This window comes from Panthera pardus, unplaced genomic scaffold (genome assembly GCF_024362965.1).
Source record: "Panthera pardus isolate Hobbes unplaced genomic scaffold, ASM2436296v1 HiC_scaffold_13, whole genome shotgun sequence".
Taxonomy (NCBI): domain Eukaryota; kingdom Metazoa; phylum Chordata; class Mammalia; order Carnivora; family Felidae; genus Panthera; species Panthera pardus.
In genome coordinates, this window is record NW_026526688.1 from 147,087,729 (window position 1) to 147,105,262 (window position 17,534).

Consider the following 17,534-nt stretch of genomic DNA (forward strand, 5'->3'; position numbering starts at 1 on the left):
GGGTGGAGGTAGAGAATATCATGATAAGCAAAATAAGTTAGAGAAATACAAATACCATATGATTTCACTCATACGTGGAAGTTGAAAAACAAATGAACAAAGGGGGGAAAAAGAGACAAGCCAAGAAACAGACTCTTAACTACAGGGAACAAATTGATGGTTACCAGAAGGGAGGTGGGTGGAGGGATGGGTAAAATAGGTGATGAAGATTAAGGAGTACACTTCTGGTGATGGGCACTGGGTGATATATTGAATTGTTGGATCACTATATTGAACACCTGAAACTACTATAATACTGTATTTATACTGAAATTAAAGAGCTTAATAAAAAAAAAAAATACCCTGCAATCTAGGTTGTGTTCAATTCCTACTCTGCACATCAACTTTAAGGATAATTACATACTTTATGCTACTAACATCCATCTCATCAGGTCATTCATCAGGGCAAGATACTGATAATGCACTTTATACTATTAAAGAGAATCTAAATGAAAAGAACACTCTGGGAAATGAAATCATTCTGAAGAAGGTCATTTGTACTATCATACTATAATGGGACAATTTCTAAACAGCCTGTAGGATCATAAAAATGTTCAAGATACTGCTCTGGTAAAGAGTATATGGTCTAAGAGTTAGTAAAAGAGCATAATAGGTAAAGAAGCAAAGATGGGCTTTGTTTCACAATTTTGCCTAGAACTATTTTTTTTGTGTGAAAAACCTACATTCCTTCTAAATCCAGTGACAAGATAAAAAAAAGAAGTAGTGTTTAAGATTTTAAGTAGTTTCTATACCCAATGTAGGGTTCAAACTTATGACCCTGAAATCAAAAGTCACATGCTCTACCAGCTGAGCCAGTCAAGTGTCCCAACCAATTCTTTATAGGCAAGACAACTACTGTAAAATTCTACTTAAATATTTAATAAATCTGTTTAAAAATATATTTCAATAATAAATTTAAGTGGCCATAACTGCTACTATAATACAGTAGCAGATTTCAGTTGGCTGTTTTCACCTTTTGTCCTCATCTGACTTACTAGTAGTCATTGCGACATGAGACTTCTCATTTAAGCCAATTATGATTATTTCTTCCCAGTTTTAGAATAGTTATAAGCAATGAACACTTGAAAGATTAAAGAGTGATACACAAATAATACTGAGCAAAGGCTCATATATTTAGCTATTAGCAGGTGAGAGCTAATTTTCAGTTAGAAAAAGAAACTCAACCAAGAGAATGCTTTTGGCAGCTTGTGTAGAGATTACTCAAGAGGACTCCTAAATGAGATGTTGCAATTCTTGTTACATGTAGTTTGTCATTAAACAGAAGTGATAGAGGTTATTGCAAAAGCAGAGATAAAGTTATTTTTTAAGTGAAAGAACAGGCTGATCTTAAACTCTGTGGCAAATTTAATAGGAAACAATATAGTCTATCTTTGAATGAATCAAAAGAGGACTGAAATACTGTTAAGTAAACTAAGAACGTATGTTGTGTTATCTTAATGGAACTTATCAGTTATTCTCAAGTCTGGGCTTCTCAGTTATTTTTAAACTCTTTGGCCCTAATTTAGAGTGGATTTCCAAATAATTCACAGTAAGACTAAAACATTTTTTAATTAACTTACAAAATAAACCAGTAGTTTAGCCAAAGGAAAAGTTTAGAAGATTTTGAGGCGGCAGAAAATTCATCTTTCAACACTATAGAGTTGGTTCTTGAAGTGCAAGAATATCTTCCCATATGGTCTCTAGCAAGGTTTGTAGTATCTTTTAATCTCCTTTACCACATAGATGTCCATTGGCCTTACAGCAGTAACTAAACAAGATCAAAGCAGAGATCTTTTTCCAACTAACAGGACTCCATTTTCTGAACCTAAAACCCTACTATTTTCAATATAGATGGTGGATCAGACTAAAAATGTAACTGTTTAGTGCAGTTTACCAAGATTTGGAAGGAATCTGCCCATGTAATTAATCCTTTGCTACTAAATCATTACTGAAATTCTAAATTACTTGTCTGTGATGGTCCTAAAGCCAAGATACAGTGTTGGCTTTAAAATATTCTGCTGAGTTCCAGTGATCTTCTCAGTTTGGAGAGCTCTGCCAGCAAAGAAATTGGACAACAGCTAAAATAAGAGTAATAGCTAATGTAAACAACAGTAATAGAGAACATTAATGTTATTATGGGTTTGATGTCATGGTAAACTCTGTACATGGATTATCTTCATTAAGCTCACAACAATCTTGTGACAAAGGTACTAAGAGTTATCACTACTTTGTATAGGAGAAAAAAAATCAGGCTTAAACAAAACTTCCCAAGGCTATAGGGTCAATAGGAGCTGAGGGAGGATTTGATTTCATAGCTTATGTACCCAACCCTTACCTGACTCAGTTTCCTGAAAAGAGGGCTACTCCAAGACCCAGGGACTGACCTGATTCCAACGATGGGATGAATGATAACTATGCCTTTCTGGAGAATTTACAAAATCTATCTGGGGCTTGGTTCCCTCTTCTGCATTCTACAAGGCCACTATGAACTCTCAAGTTATACTATTCCCAAACATATTAATTGTAGAGTGTTTGTAGAAAGAACTTTAAATGAGCTCCAGGGAGTCCAACATTTGCCACTAACTTTTGGGATTTGGGGCATTTACCACCACCACCTCCATCACCCCTAGTTATTTGCCCTTCAAGAGTTATTTTTAATATGTAGGTCAGTGCTTTAAAAAGTGTAATATAGGACATGAAGTACTATCCCACTGTATTCAATAAAATTTTAAAACATTAAAATTATGGAATGGGTGATAAGTTGGCTTCTCATTCTCTCCCTGCCCCCTTAGGACTTAAAAACAACTAGTCTGTGATATTTTAAAGATAATCCTTACTTGTTGTACATTTAAAGAAAGGCAGACCAATAGAGAGAAACCTCCAAGTTTCCATTTATACATGAGAAGGGTAGAGACAGTCCCAAGATGCTTAACTCACAGGGCAGGTGGGAAATGTGCCCATTAATACATTAAGTACATTTTAGTAAAAAGCAGCAGTGGGGGGAAAAATTCTATATATACCCTGACTCTTGCAGTTTGACAAAGTTAATGATTAAAATCTTCTACATTTTCCCCCAGGGTGTCTATTTGTCTTGATTGATATTATTTTATCTCTTATGGTCCAAGGATGACTGCCCTTGCTTCTGTGTAGAGATTAATAATTGATTGGTTCATAGTCAGGAATCTTAGTAAAAGGGAATTGGTTACTTTGGGCTGTCACTTTTACTGGGTGACATACAGGAGACGGGGTGCTGCAGAACTCACCAGCAGAAAAATGAAGAGAATCCTGGTTCTTCTGCTTGCTGTAGCATTTGTGCATGCTCTAGAAAGAGGTAAGACTTCCATTGGTGTGATCATTTATAAAAACTCTTAGTAGTCTGATTTTCCATTACCCTTTTGAAAAGTTATACAAAAATTAGAGAACAGAGAGTTGGTATATAAGAACAGAGTTGGTAAACATGTTGAGAAAGGATAGAATCAAAAAGGCACTAATGTGAGCTCAAATGTGGCATATAGCATTTAATTGGAATAGACAAGAAATCAAGAATCTCAGAAAATAAAATTGAGAAGATTATTGTCCTTCTTTGATTTTTTTGAGAGCCAAGATTTGGAGAGAATCGCTTGAAATTAGAAATTCAGTTGTTAGAAGATAATGCAAATGGAAGCTGTGGTCAATCAATGAGCACTTTTCCCCCTAGACTTCAAAGATTGATGGTCTTTGAGAGCATAATACATTCTATCAATGATGCGTGAAGTCAGCAAAGATCCTAGATCCTCTTTAAGGAATTCTGTGTATGTTTAATATTTGAAAGTGCATTATAGTTTCTAAAACATCCACATGAAAGAATATAGCTTAATTATCTTGATAACCATGTTTTAGATTTTTCATTAATATTCTTTAAATGGGAGGGGCACCTAGATGGCTCAGTCAGTTAAACGTCTGACTCTTGGTATAGGCAAGGGTCATGATTCATGATTTGTGAGATCCAGGCCTGCATTGGGCTCTGCACAGAGATTCTCCCTCTCTCCCACTCTCTCTCTCTGACCCTCCCCCAATTGCTGGCTCACTCTCAAAATAAACGTTAAAAATTTTTTTAAATATTCTCCAAATGGCATCTCGTCTTTGAGCAACGTTTAAAAATGTTTTTAAATGATAGAAGCTGAAATAGAAGCATGCGACTTCATGAAAAGTTTCCAAGCTTCAAATTCATAATCCTTTCCAAATTCCTTCTCTGGTTGATTCTTTAGTGCTTCTAAGGAAATCTGCATTCATCTTGGAGAAGTGAAACTTACATTTAGTGCTATCTGTGAGCAGCCTCACTCAAGTCATGTGGTAGTATTCATATTAACAACATATCTAACCAATAGAACAAGATGTATAACCCAGAAATTACCAGTTACTGTGACATGAATAACTTTATTCCTCTTCTCTGTACATTCACTTTTCCTTGATCTTTTATCCAAGTTATTTTACATTTTAAGTTCTATATATATATATATATATATATATATATATATATATATATATATATATATATATATTTTTTTTTTTTTTTTTTTGATGTTTATTTTTGAGAGTGGGATAGGAGCAAAGAGAGAGAGGGAAACACAGAATCTGAAACAGGCTCCAGGATCTGAGCTGTCAGCATAGAGCCCCACGTGGGACTTGAACCCACAAGCCATGGGATCATGACCTGAGCTGAAGTCGGATGCTTAACCAACTGAGCCACCCAGGCACACCTCATTTATAGATTTTTAAGTAAGCTACAGATCCTATGCTCGACTACAAAGTCTGAGATCTCATGGGGTATAAATTGTGTCCTTTACAAGAGCTCTAAATAGGCCACGTCCCAGGAAACCCTGAAAGCTTACTCCTTTGCCTATGGTTTCCCTGGGGCATATACGAACCTGAGAAATCCTACTGAAATACGTTCACATCAAGATCTTCAAAACACAGAAGATCTAGTAATGGCTAGGTCCTGGGATTGTATGTGGATGCCCAGCATAGGGCAGGGGTCATCATTTTGGACTGCTGACTCTGTAAGTGCATATTGGCTTCCCAAAGGATCACAAATGTCCCCTGGAAAACAGTATTCTGCAACCTCTATTTTGACATTCAGCACTCTCTCAGGCTCTAATGAAATGGATCCTGAGAACTTCAATTAAGTTCAGACCTTAAAGGAAGCTTAACAATGAACTTCAGATTACTTAGATTCCAAAGGTCAGATGATAACCCCCAAGACATAAAATACATTTATAAGTAATAAATGTCCAATATTTGGAAATAGTACTCCTGACCCACCAGTCCTGAGCATGACCCAAATGACCAAGTCAATGATTTATTAGGGAGCTAGGTAGGCTCTCTTCTAGCAGAAAGTTACTATATTTTATATATATATACATACGTATATATATGTATGTATATAAAATAAATGGAGTTGAGAGGAGGCTTGGATGGTAGACAATAGGTATGTGTTGCAGTTCGATTATAGTTCTAGAGAGCTGATCAACAATCCACAACATGTATCTAGAAGACCTTTTTCCAAAGTATATTTCATTCAAGACTCATGTTAGGAAAAGTTTTATGGCCAAACACATATAAGAAATAAGCCATATATTAGTCTCTCTTGGTTGGTTTACAATCCATGTCTTTGTTACCCTAAAGGTTCCAAGAAGTCATATAAGAAAGAAACCTTACTTCACCCAGTTTCCCAAACACACAGGCTCTTTCCTGAAGTGTCCAGACACCATGGAAGTATTCTTTGGGAAACCTCAGGTTTAAGATGGATACTGCTGCAGCTCAACATGAATAGCGGCTCCAGTCAGGCCAATCCTGTCCTATCAAATGGCCCTGGAGACTTAGTGCACAAGCCCTTGGGTACATCTTGGGAGAAAAGGGCTTACCAAGTATGCCAAATCCGGATGGAGTCATAAAAATACCTCCACATTAGCTACCCCATGAGAGGCAAGAAGTCTGTGTATGCCAATCACCTCTCCACTCAAGTTTCTTTCCTCAGGACTGAAATCTAAAATCTATCTCTCCCTCTCCCCAAGAAAGCAGCAGGAAGGCTGACACAGATACACAATTACTAAGGAAATAATGCTACGGGAAATAAGCCTCTGCATTTTATAGGAGCTGTTGGCAAGAGCAGGATCGATTATTACAAACATTTTCCTTTTTGCTTGAAGTATCTCATTCTCAACATATGTACTGTTACTAGATGGGGTATCAAATAGCAGGAAGAAAGTAAGTTCTTTGAGTTGTGGGGGAGCTGCATTTATCCTTCTCCCGCTTGCCTGTCAGAACAGCCCCAGACAATGTGGGTTATCCCAATCTCCCAAATCACCACTGAATCACCATTTCTCTTTTCCACAAGCTCCACCTTCATCAGCAGCCATATTAAAAATAAGTTGCTCTAAGCTTGATTCAAGAGCATCGCTGCGCAGAATGTCAGAGAAGTAATTTAGGATACGTAGAGATCTTCTGTTTTCTTAGATAGGTCTTTGTATCCTCTCTCCAAAACCTACATAAATGGTTATTGAGGGGGTGACCCAGGATAGGAGGTCTACATGATGAAAAGGAGACAGACATGAAAAGATCTAGAAGTGTGTTTCAAGGTGAAGGAACAGAGGTATAAAAGTCTTAGAACAAGTATGGCCTGAATCAAGTTCACAAAGCAGCCAGAGAAAAAGCACAAAAGAGGCTTAGCTCTTTTTGAGGGAAAAGGAGGAGCAGCTGAAGTCAGAGAGGTAGCTAACTATATCACAAAGGCACTGTTAACTTCCCTGGAAATTAATAGCAAAGTTACACTCCACTGTTAGGTACAAAGCCAGGTACACACTCACCACCATATGGCTAGTATAGGGAGAAGTATGTATGCTTTAAGCAGACATGAGGTTAACCTAGGAGGAAGAGATGAAGATTTTTTTTTTAATGTTTACTCATTTTTGAGAAAGCATGAGCAAGGTAGGGACACCAGATGGCAGAGGGGGATGGTGGCAGAGGATCCAAAGTGGTCTCTGAGAGGGCACCAGCGAGCCCAATGAGGGGCCTGAACTCACGAACCTAACCATGAGATCATGACCTTGGCCAAATTTGGACGCTCAGCCAGTTGAGCCACTCAGGTGCCCCAAGAGATGAACAATCCTTAATAGGTGTCTATTACCCTTCTCCCTAGGTGTCTATGGCCACTTAACCTGTTTTTTTCTGCCCACCACTACCCTGCTCTGTCCCCTCCCCCCTTCCAGTTCACTCTGCTAAAGTCACACTGACCTCCACACTATCCCACACACTATGTGCTCTGCACCTAAGGAGCTTGTGCTAGCTCCCCCCCTCCTCTTAGAACACTGATCCACCTGATATCCACATGGCTCCCCTCCTCACCTCCTTTCAAGTGTCTGCTCCAAGTTCATGTACATAAGAGGATTCCCTGACCAACCTATCTCAAATAGCACTGACTATTCCATTTTTCCTTATCCCTTTAACCTTGATTTTTCTTTTTAGTACTCCTCACCTTATCTGATCACCAGCTATGTATTATAATAAATATAAAATGTAGAACACAACCTCCAGGAAATCAAGGAGTTTATTTTTGTTCCTTGCTTAATTCCAAGTTTTAGAAGACTACTTGACATGTAATATGTGTTCAACAGATTTTTTGCGTAAAATCAGAAAGTTAGGATTGTTAGGTAGTTTTGATTATTTAAGGAAAATTCAACATCAACTAGGACATATAATAGATATCCTGGAAGTAGTATACTCTGTAAAATTATAAAATAAGATTTATAAAGTATCCAATGTGAAACATTAGAGTCTATGCACTAACTATAGCCAATATTCATAATGTGTCAGCATGTTCAAAATCTTTTGAATAAATTTCATCTTTACAACACCCTGATCAACTCAGTACTATTATCCCCACTTTGAAAGTGAGAGAAATTATCCAAGGAAAATAAGCTAATAAGTGGCAGAATCAGAATTTTACCTAGATTAGTTAGGTTTACAAAGATAATGCTTGAAATCATGGTTTTGCCGCCTCTCATGGGACAGATATCTGAACAATCTCTCACTAACCTAAGGACAAAAGAGAAAAACAGTTCATTAGCACCTGTTTAGGGGGAATTAAGTCAAGTTCACTCTGCCTACTATGGTCATCCAGAACTGATCCAAACTCTAGTTCATACTCCATAGGACTGGCTCTGTCTTCTAACTTCCCTGTTTTCCCAGTACCATAACCTTGGAATTGCTTGATGTCCAATCCTGCAGAGACTTCTTGAGTTTTGTTGTTTTCATTTTTGTTATCTATATTCAATCATGTCCATATTCTACCAATTTCAGCCCTGAAGTAAATCAGCCTTATACAGAGCATTCCACTATAGGAACCTCCTCCGTATTCCCTTTTGCCTCTCTCCTTTACCTTCTATGTGTATTTAAGCTCAAACCCTGTGAACACTACCTCTCATATCTACATTTCCATATACGGTCTTTGTCCAGGCCCTTGTTCCCCCTTTGCATGGTTATTGTAATGGCTTCCGACCAGATCCCTACCTCTTATCTCTTCCCCACTTGGTTCATATTAGAATACAATACACAACCTGACAATCTGGTAACTGGAGTCCAAAAGATGAATTACATAAAAGTCAGGATCACTACTGAGAGATTAATGAAATGATCAATTTGAGCTTGTACAGCCAGCTGGTAGGATTTCAGGGATCAGGCTATCTAATACAAATCCACCCCAATTCTAGTCTGTTTAAAGCCACCTAATGGTAAGTACAACTTCAGGCTGAAATAGGAATGAGCAAATGGTAAGCAGAATGGAGCCCTCTAAAAATGTCTAGATCCTAAGGTCCAGAACCTGTGAGTAAATAGGTAGGTTACATCACAAAAGGGAATTAAGGTTGCAGATGGAAAAAAGGTTGCTAATCAGCTGACCTTCAAATAGAAAAATAATGCTGGATTACCCGGTGGGGTCAATGCAATCACAAGGTGCTTATGGTGGAAGAAAAGCAGAAGAGTCAGAGGAAAGGGTGACTAAGGAAAAAAGATGCAAAATTCTAGCTTTGAAGATGGAGAGGATGGCCTGGTCCCAAGAAATGTTTACTGCCTCTAGAAGCTGGAGTAGAAAAGGAAACAGATGATCTCCTTAAACCTCCAGGAAGAACATAGTCCTATTGGCACTTTGATTTTAGCCCAAGGAGACCTTGGCCAGACTACCCAACAGAACTATAAGGCAGTAAGTTTGTGTTGATTAAACCACTAAATTTGTGGTAATTTGTTACAGTAGCAATAGAAGTCTCATACAGTAGGTTTCTGGGCCCTGTGACAAGTTGAGACTTCCCAGAGAAAAGGAGAAGTGAGGCAAGGCATCTCATGGTTGATGAGCTACCATTTTATTTGTCAGATCCAGTGAAAGCTGGCCAGGAGATGACTGGGGTGCACATTGACTCATTTCGCTGATTTCTTAGAGTTTCTATTTTTATCTTCTCTTTCATATTCCTCTTACCAGAAAGTAACTTAACCTATCTCCTGCAAGGAGGACTGGAACAAATCACAGAATATCTATATCACCAGAGTAGAGAATATCTGATAATATATACCATAATTGGATTTTGCTATGAAAAGTTGAATTTTGCTATAAAAAGTTTTTAACACATTAGGCAGGAGAGGTGTTAAGCATTTTTACATAGATTAATGTAGAAGAACCTTATGAAAAAGATACTATTGATTACCTTAAGCCCAAGATTACTCTTTCTTGAATTCCCCTACAGGAATAGATTTCAATGGATACCCCATACCTTAAAATTAAAACTTTGACTATTAAGTCTGTGTTTAAGTATCATACTTCAGTTCTCTTATTGGACTATTCACTTTCCAAGTAGGATTTATGATTTTCTAACTTAAGACAGCTCTTCAAGTTGTACCCTCCACACAAATACTTCTCCCAATTCATTTACTCCTGTTAAAATCCTGCCTATTATTCATGATTCACTTCAGGGAATAGTTCCTTTCTTGAGGCTTTCTAAAAGCTCTCCCTTCCATTCTCAAGTTTCATAATGCTTTGTTTCAATCTCTTCTTGGGCAATGATCACTACTGGTATGACATGCTTATCTCTACCACCAGACTTCAGTTCCTTAAGTATCGGGGTCTTCTGAGTTTTGGCATAGCACCTTTTTATTCCTGTAGGCTATACAATGCATTCCAAATTTCCACATCAAGATGTAGAACATATCGCCCTCAAGTATCCCAAAAGTGGGAATATGAAACTTGCTCCCTGATCTTCACCCCTGCAAAAGCATTTGTAGATGACAAGGTACCCAACTTATAAAGGGAAGGGGCAGTGCAAGGAGATGTAGAAAGAATGCCCTCCTTTGAGACTTTGGTGAGACCACTACAGTAGACCCACGGATGTTGAATTTGAGTGAAGTCCATGAGGCCACTCTCTACCACAACTGTCATTTCTAGAGAACTGACTCACTGACCCCGTATCTCCTACCGTTTAATTTTCAAAATATAAAATGAAGCTTTATTTGTTCTTCTGATGGCATCCTAAGAAGGACATTTAATTTCCTCTAAATTGTTTAATCTATAGAGGTCATGTAGAGTTCTAGGTTTAGTATTAGAAGGATTGAATTTCTTTCTATGGACTCAAACCCAGAAAACTGCACACTGGCCTATAATCATTATCAATGTGAAAGACCAGATCAGTGTTTTACTATTAAAAAAAAAAAAAACAATAGAAATGAGAACCAAAAGAGCCTGAAAAAATGAAATCAAGTTTTAATTCGCCACTGCTTCATTAACAGGGATTCTAGCAATAAATCAGTAGTTTTATCTCCAATAACTAGGGAAGCTTCCTAAACCAGTCCAGCAAGGCTCAATTTCTCAAGTAAAATCACTATTCTGAAATCAATATATAGTCTGCTTAGTTTAAATAAATGCTACAAATCATATTTCTAAGTTCACACTCACACACCTCCCCCCCCAAATATATGGACATTTTCTGACACCAATGAGTCTGTCAGTGCATGATGGAAATGAAAATGCCAAAGGAATAAAATTAAAACAATATATAATGCTCCATGGAGCTCTGAAAACCTATGATTCTCCAAAACAAAAAAGGAAAATAGCAACATTAATACGGTTTCTAGCATCCTACATAAGCATTTATTCAATTCAATGTTATTTAGGGTACAGCCATTGCTCCTGGTATATAAATGGCTTTTATAGGGGACCGGAATTTGTTTTAGAGAAATACTGTAGCAGTAGTTCAAGCATTCAAAATACATTTTTTAGCAAAGTTTGTACCAGGACAGTAGTACCTTATGGTCTATTTTCAACTAGATTGAAAATTCCATGAGGGCAGAAGGAGTATTTTGCTCTCCATTGTATATTCACTACTGAATCCAACCACCTAGTACAGAGTAGGTCTTCAAAACCTATCTGTTTCATTTATTAATACTATTAGCTCTGTTGAGAGAGAGGAGGTACATAAAGCAATACCAATTTCCTAAAAATAAATCAAGTTTTCAAAATCTAGATTGAATTAGACACAACTTACCAGAATATTTCACAATATAGAAAGAAATGGGACAGGCTATTGCAAAAGCAAAAATTCCATTAATTTGTAAACATTTAGTGCTTAGGGGTCACTTGATGTCAAAGTGATTTCACCAGAGTCACTGAGATTATGCCAATATTTACTGGGGCTGTATCAAAGTCCAGATTGCCTTCTTTATAACCACATGGAACATTTAAGAACAGACTGTGTCATTTATCATTCATTCTAGATAGTATTTAATTACATGAATCAAAGTGGGTTCAACTGGTATGAAAACATTTAGCAGCACTCCCTGGAGTAAGGAATCAATTTGTAATAATCATATTGCAAATTAACTTCAGTATTTGTTTTTTCAACCATTAGATAATGATTAACATCTGCTTAGGCTTATAAGATATAGGTATTCTCTGGATAAATAAGTGAACATTTTTTTTTTAAATCAGAAACATATTTTGAGTAGTCTATCTGTAAGATACATGGTACAACAGCTTCCTCTACAGGTTATTTGAGAGCTTTTTACCCTTAATTCTAAACTTTCTCAGTTGACTCTTTTGAGCTGCCTTCCTTGCTTCTATCAAGCCCAAGGTTGAATTTCTAGAAAAAATGGTTCCAAAACCATTTTAAATCTTATGTAGTTGATCTAATTTCCCTCCCTTTTTTTTGCATCGTTATTTTGAATTTTTTTTAATTTTTAAGTTTTATTCAAATCCAAGTTACTTAACATATAGTGTAGCATTGGTTTCACGAGAATTTAGTGATCCATCACTTGCATATAACACCCAGTGTTCATCCCAACAAGTGTCCTCCTTAATGCCCATCACCGATTTAGCCCATCCCCCACCCAACACTCCTCCAGCAACCTCAGTTTGTTCTCTGTATTTAAGAGTCTCTTAGGTTTGCCTCCCTTTTATTTTTCCTTCCCTTATGCTCATCTGTTTTGTTTCTTAAATTCCTCCTATGAGTGAAATCATATGATATTTATCTTTATTTCACTTAGTACCTAACACCTGTGGATTCTCATGCATTTCGGTACAAACACCAGTTGATTTAATTAAAGCTACTTAACAGGGGCTAATCTGTAGTGTCTGCTTATATCACACGTACTCACATTCCCATAATGCACTGAGTGAAACTTTTTTGGATGAAGTGAGAAATCTGAATCTGGAAGGCCAGAAAAAATATTTCTTTAAATGTTCATCAGAGGTATGCCCTTTGAATATAGGCTCTCACTTTGCATGTTATTGAGTGTTCAGCAATATCAACAAAAATTGACTTCTGTATTTTTATAGGGAACATTAAACAAAATTAGCTCTTATGCATTAAACAGAAAAGTTCTTATTGGAGTTATTTTTTGTGGTTAAAAACACGGTAAGTTCTGGGGGGCAAGGGGAAGATTCCATTTAATTTCTTAATATTTCTAAAAGGAATTATTTTGTAATCCCTTGTATGTGATCTTATTGATACGAGGATATAATCTTGTACTAAATTTAGGAATTTAATACATATGTTTATTTAAATTCCATTTGATTATTTCCAGGAAAAACTCACCTCCTCAAAAAGGTATTCATCATTTCAGTTATTAGTCATGGCTATAATAAAGTTCTCACACATTGAACTAAAACCTACCACCAGTTTTTCTTAGCTCTACCTTAGGAACAACATAAAAGCCTGGACATCCTACCTTAGGAACAACATAAAACAACTGTGGACATCCTAATGTTATATCCTTCATTATAGGAGGGCAGCTCTCCCCTAGATTCTTTCCCCCATGCCCTAGTGGTCAGTCTCATTGAATATCATTAATGATTAATGGAAGCTTTCAGCCCTTTGAAATGGTGACAATATCTGACCTTGCAAACTTGTCAATACATTTCAGAAAATGTACTAGATGTGAAGGTTCTCAGCTGTAACAAGTTCACTGCAAGTGGCTTTTTATACTCCATTGACTGTTAACTTTATCAATCCTACTGTCTTGTCCTGGTTTCCAAGAGGATGTGAGATTTGAACATGTAGTTTCTTTCCCACTCTGATTTAGATGGTATTTGTAATAAGGGGGCGACTCAAAGTACTGCTTAGGAATGTCTCTGTCCCCCAGTTCTGACTCTTCCCACTGCAGTAATATACTTTGAACAGTCCACCTGAAAGATATAGGGGGCAACAGCTTCTTCTGCAGGAGGTATTTGCCATTAAATCTAAAATACTAAAGAGAACTTTTCAAAAGAAAAAATTTTCCCTAGTCTACATCCATGCACCACCACCTCCACAGCAAACCATAGAAGACCAATTTCTACCCTGGATTCCTTTTGTTCGTGCTTTCAAAGCCCTAACTGAGAGGCAAGGGCATGTGGGAGGGTAAATGCATGACAGAAGTTGCCATTGTATCACCTGAGATGGTTTTCTCAATATTTACAGTCCAGGAGAAGTTGCTAACCCTTAACACACTTAGAAACTCGGCAGTTTATATACTTCCTACATTTCTTTCCAAAAGATGTATCATTAAATGTTGAAGGTTTCCTAGACTTACTTGCATAAATGAGTCAGGGAAGGACACCATGGACCACTTCCACACATCTATCCTATTGTGTTATGTAGTAGGGATGTTGAGCAAGTGTGTCTTAATCTGTAAAGAACTCTTCTCCTGTGGGAACGAGCTCTTCCCAGCCACTTGAATGGACCTGAGAGTGGGTTCATTTGATTTTTCTGTTCCCTTAAAGAGGTCCCTCTGATCCTTTTGAACCTCAAAACAACTACCTCATAAAAGTCATGGGAAAGGCTGGTTTGTTTAATGGTCAAATATTTGTAAGTTCTTTTGAAGTTGAAACTACTCCCCCACAGATCAGGACTGTTTCAGTCCTTTTGCCTGTGGTGGCAACAAGAGACATGTACAGTTTCTTCTCTGCTTATTCTCTTCTCCTTCCTCATGCTCACTTAACTGCTTTTACCTCTTCCAAGGTTAACAGAAAAGGGACAAGCTAGCAGGAGAAGCAAGCAGCAGGAACATTAATTCAATGGACAGTTTTGTGAGCTAGTGTTTCCACTAGTTATGGGAAATATTCAAAGTTGACACTTTATGGTTCGTTGGAAAGCTCTTTGCAACATTTCTGGAATCTCTGACATCCAGCTGGCACCTTAAAACTTCCCCTTGGGCCTCTGACTTTCAAGTTGTCGGACTCCACACAGAGATGTCCCACTGTTGGCAGCACACTGCCCTCTCGACAGGCCACCCCTTCCTCCCCCCAAATTAAGACAACTCCAGGTCAGATTGCTCTCCTGCTTGATCTATATAAGGTCCACAGACCACAACACAGCTTCCCACTCAAAGCCCTCACCTTTGCTGCCCCAGGCCACTTCACTAGCCCCTCCTACCCTCTGATATTCTCTAGTCTGAATCAGACACCTGCCATTGTACCCCAAACCCCAGGGGTCACCTATCAAGGTCTGAGTGTTTTCCTTTAAGCCTCTCTCAGTGCTTGAAGCAAGGGAAGTGCTTTCCACCATTTCTCCAAACCCACCTCACAGGCTATTTTTTGGGGGGGAGAAAATTGCCAAATTTCCATTTTCCCCCCTAAGCTGAATTCCTAGCCTTCCTGATAGAATTTGAAGTGGGTAATGGAGTTATGGTGGCAACACCAAGCCACAAATCTCCTTTAAAGTCCTGCATTAGAGGGGCTAGCTCTTCACTAAGTGTGTATGGGCATATAGTCGCCATTTATGTTTTGTTCCTGTTTCTTTCAAGACCTTAGTTTAATGGAGACAAATAAGGGAAGGATTAAAAGTTACATTTTTAGCATTATTATAAAGAAGTGACTTAAGAGACTGCCCTATCAGTAAGTTCTGACATTTGACTTCTCTGCTTTCAGTATTAGGGAGTTTGTTCTGCTGTTCATTACAATGCATAGCAGGCCATAAAATTAATCTGTAGGAACCCAGCTAGAAAGGCACCCCAAAATGAAATTGTATATAGATATTGAGAAAATGCTACCTTCACCATAGATGCATCATGTGGAAGACCTATACATATAACGTTTCATTAGAAAGGAAAAGATACCAATTTTTCTATTTCTGGTTCCTAGGCCGAGATTATGAGAAGGATAAAGTTTGCAAGGAACTTGCCAATCTAGGAAAAGATGACTTCACATCTTTGTAAGTACAAGGTATTCACTCACTCTCTTGGTTACTTGACCTTGAATGAAACCACATGTGAGAGAACTTCAATTCAGCAGGGAGGGCTGAACCACTCTCTGCACATTGTGAGAACCCAAGACCAATGTGGGCACAGGTGTTAGGCCAGTGGAGGACATCCAAAGAATCCAGTTGGATTATTGTTACTAGAGTCTAAGAATTTGTTAGCAGTAAGGTTATTAATAGAGTTAAGAGAACAAGCACAGTTTAAGATAAAATAAAATGCAAAGAGTATATACAAGGGCTGTGGCAAACAAAAACAAGACATAGAACAGGATTACTGGGGAGGCTTGAGAAAGGAAAGAATAGAAGACTTCTTGGATAAAACCCCCAAATCCAACTTCCATTTTACAAGGAACATTTGCCTAGAACAAAAACTATTTTTTAAAAGTGAACCTCAGGTTCTTTTCACTAATCAATGTATGAAATATTCTGGTTAAAGACTGAACAAATTTCATGTTTTAATATGTACAAATGTGAAGTTTCTTAAAATTCTAAATATATCAACCTACTGTTTTCCTCAGATCAATGGTCTCATACAGCAGAAAGTTTCCCAGTAGCACATTTGAACAGATCAGTCACCTTGTGAATGAAGTTGTCTCCTTGACAGAAGCCTGCTGTGCTGAAGGGGCTGACCCGGACTGCTATGACCTCAGGGTAGGTTCATGTGCCTGCCCATGTCCTTACGGAGTCACAGAAAGAAGCCAAGATAGGCCTTTATGCTGATCTTGGGGAAATCTTAGACATCAACTCTACCTACTCCAAGTTTGAGAGAATTACCCCCAGCCCAGACCTATTCTAGTATAATGAATCAGTTTTGCCCATTAGTCCTACAAGGTTCGGATGAAAAGACTGGGATATCTATTAGTTCATGAACCCCTTGAAATAATGCATTCTGTGTACCTTAAAAGCCTACCCATACTTATACATTTATCATGTTAAGACAGGTACAACTGTCCCAGAATAGTTTAGTGTTGGCCTCAAGTTATTTTGGGTTTCAAAAATTGCCTTATATACATACACTAGGTTCTGGGTTTTCTCCCTTTAAGTATAAATGCAGAAGTTAAAATGCTGAACTGACAGGATTCGAAGTGTAGACAGGACCTGAAAAAGGTAAAACTACAGGTGTTTCTAGCAGTTTACTAACACAGTTATCAGGCTTCATGCAAAGGACATTTAGATGCATCTTGATAGAGGCTTCTACCGACCAAGCTCTCTTTGTTCAAGCCTGCAGAAATCATGCTCCAAAGATCTGATTTGAATATATCCTACACAGGGGTGCCTGGGAGGCACAGATGCTTCGTGGGTTCTAGCCCCACATTGGGCTCTATGCTGACAGCTCAGAGCCTGGAGCCTACTTAAGATTCTGGGTCTCTCCTTCGCTCTCCTCTCCCCGACTCATGCTCTGCCTCTCTCCGTTTACTTTCAAAAGTAAACAAACATGAAAAAAAAATTTTTTTTAATCCTACACAATGATTATTAGTCTTACCTATTAATTGCTTCATCGGGCCCTTGTATATGTTCTAAGAATTTTAAATCATTTTCCCCCCCACCATCAATTCCATAAATACCTATCATTTCAACCAGACCTTCTATACCACTGTAAAATAAACTACCAACCATGATCAATAACAGAACGTGTTTTTATCTTATTTACATTTTATTTCATGCATTAGTTAACTGACCCCTTGACCTGAGATAAGCCCCAGGATTATAGAGACAGATCACATGAAACAGAGATGGCATTGCCTT

At 37.8% G+C, this 17,534-nt stretch overlaps 1 protein-coding gene across 1 annotated transcript in view; it reads left to right on the forward strand.

Moving 5' to 3' along the window:
- Positions 1-3,154: 3,154 nt before the first annotated feature.
- Positions 3,155-17,534, forward strand: part of GC (GC vitamin D binding protein) — a 31,319-nt gene continuing 16,939 nt past the window's right edge. The window contains exons 1-3 of the mRNA XM_053901494.1: positions 3,155-3,370; positions 15,674-15,743; positions 16,307-16,439. Coding sequence (XP_053757469.1) covers positions 3,313-3,370; positions 15,674-15,743; positions 16,307-16,439 — 261 coding nt within the window. The 5' untranslated portion in view covers positions 3,155-3,312. The remainder of the gene's footprint in view (positions 3,371-15,673; positions 15,744-16,306; positions 16,440-17,534) is intronic.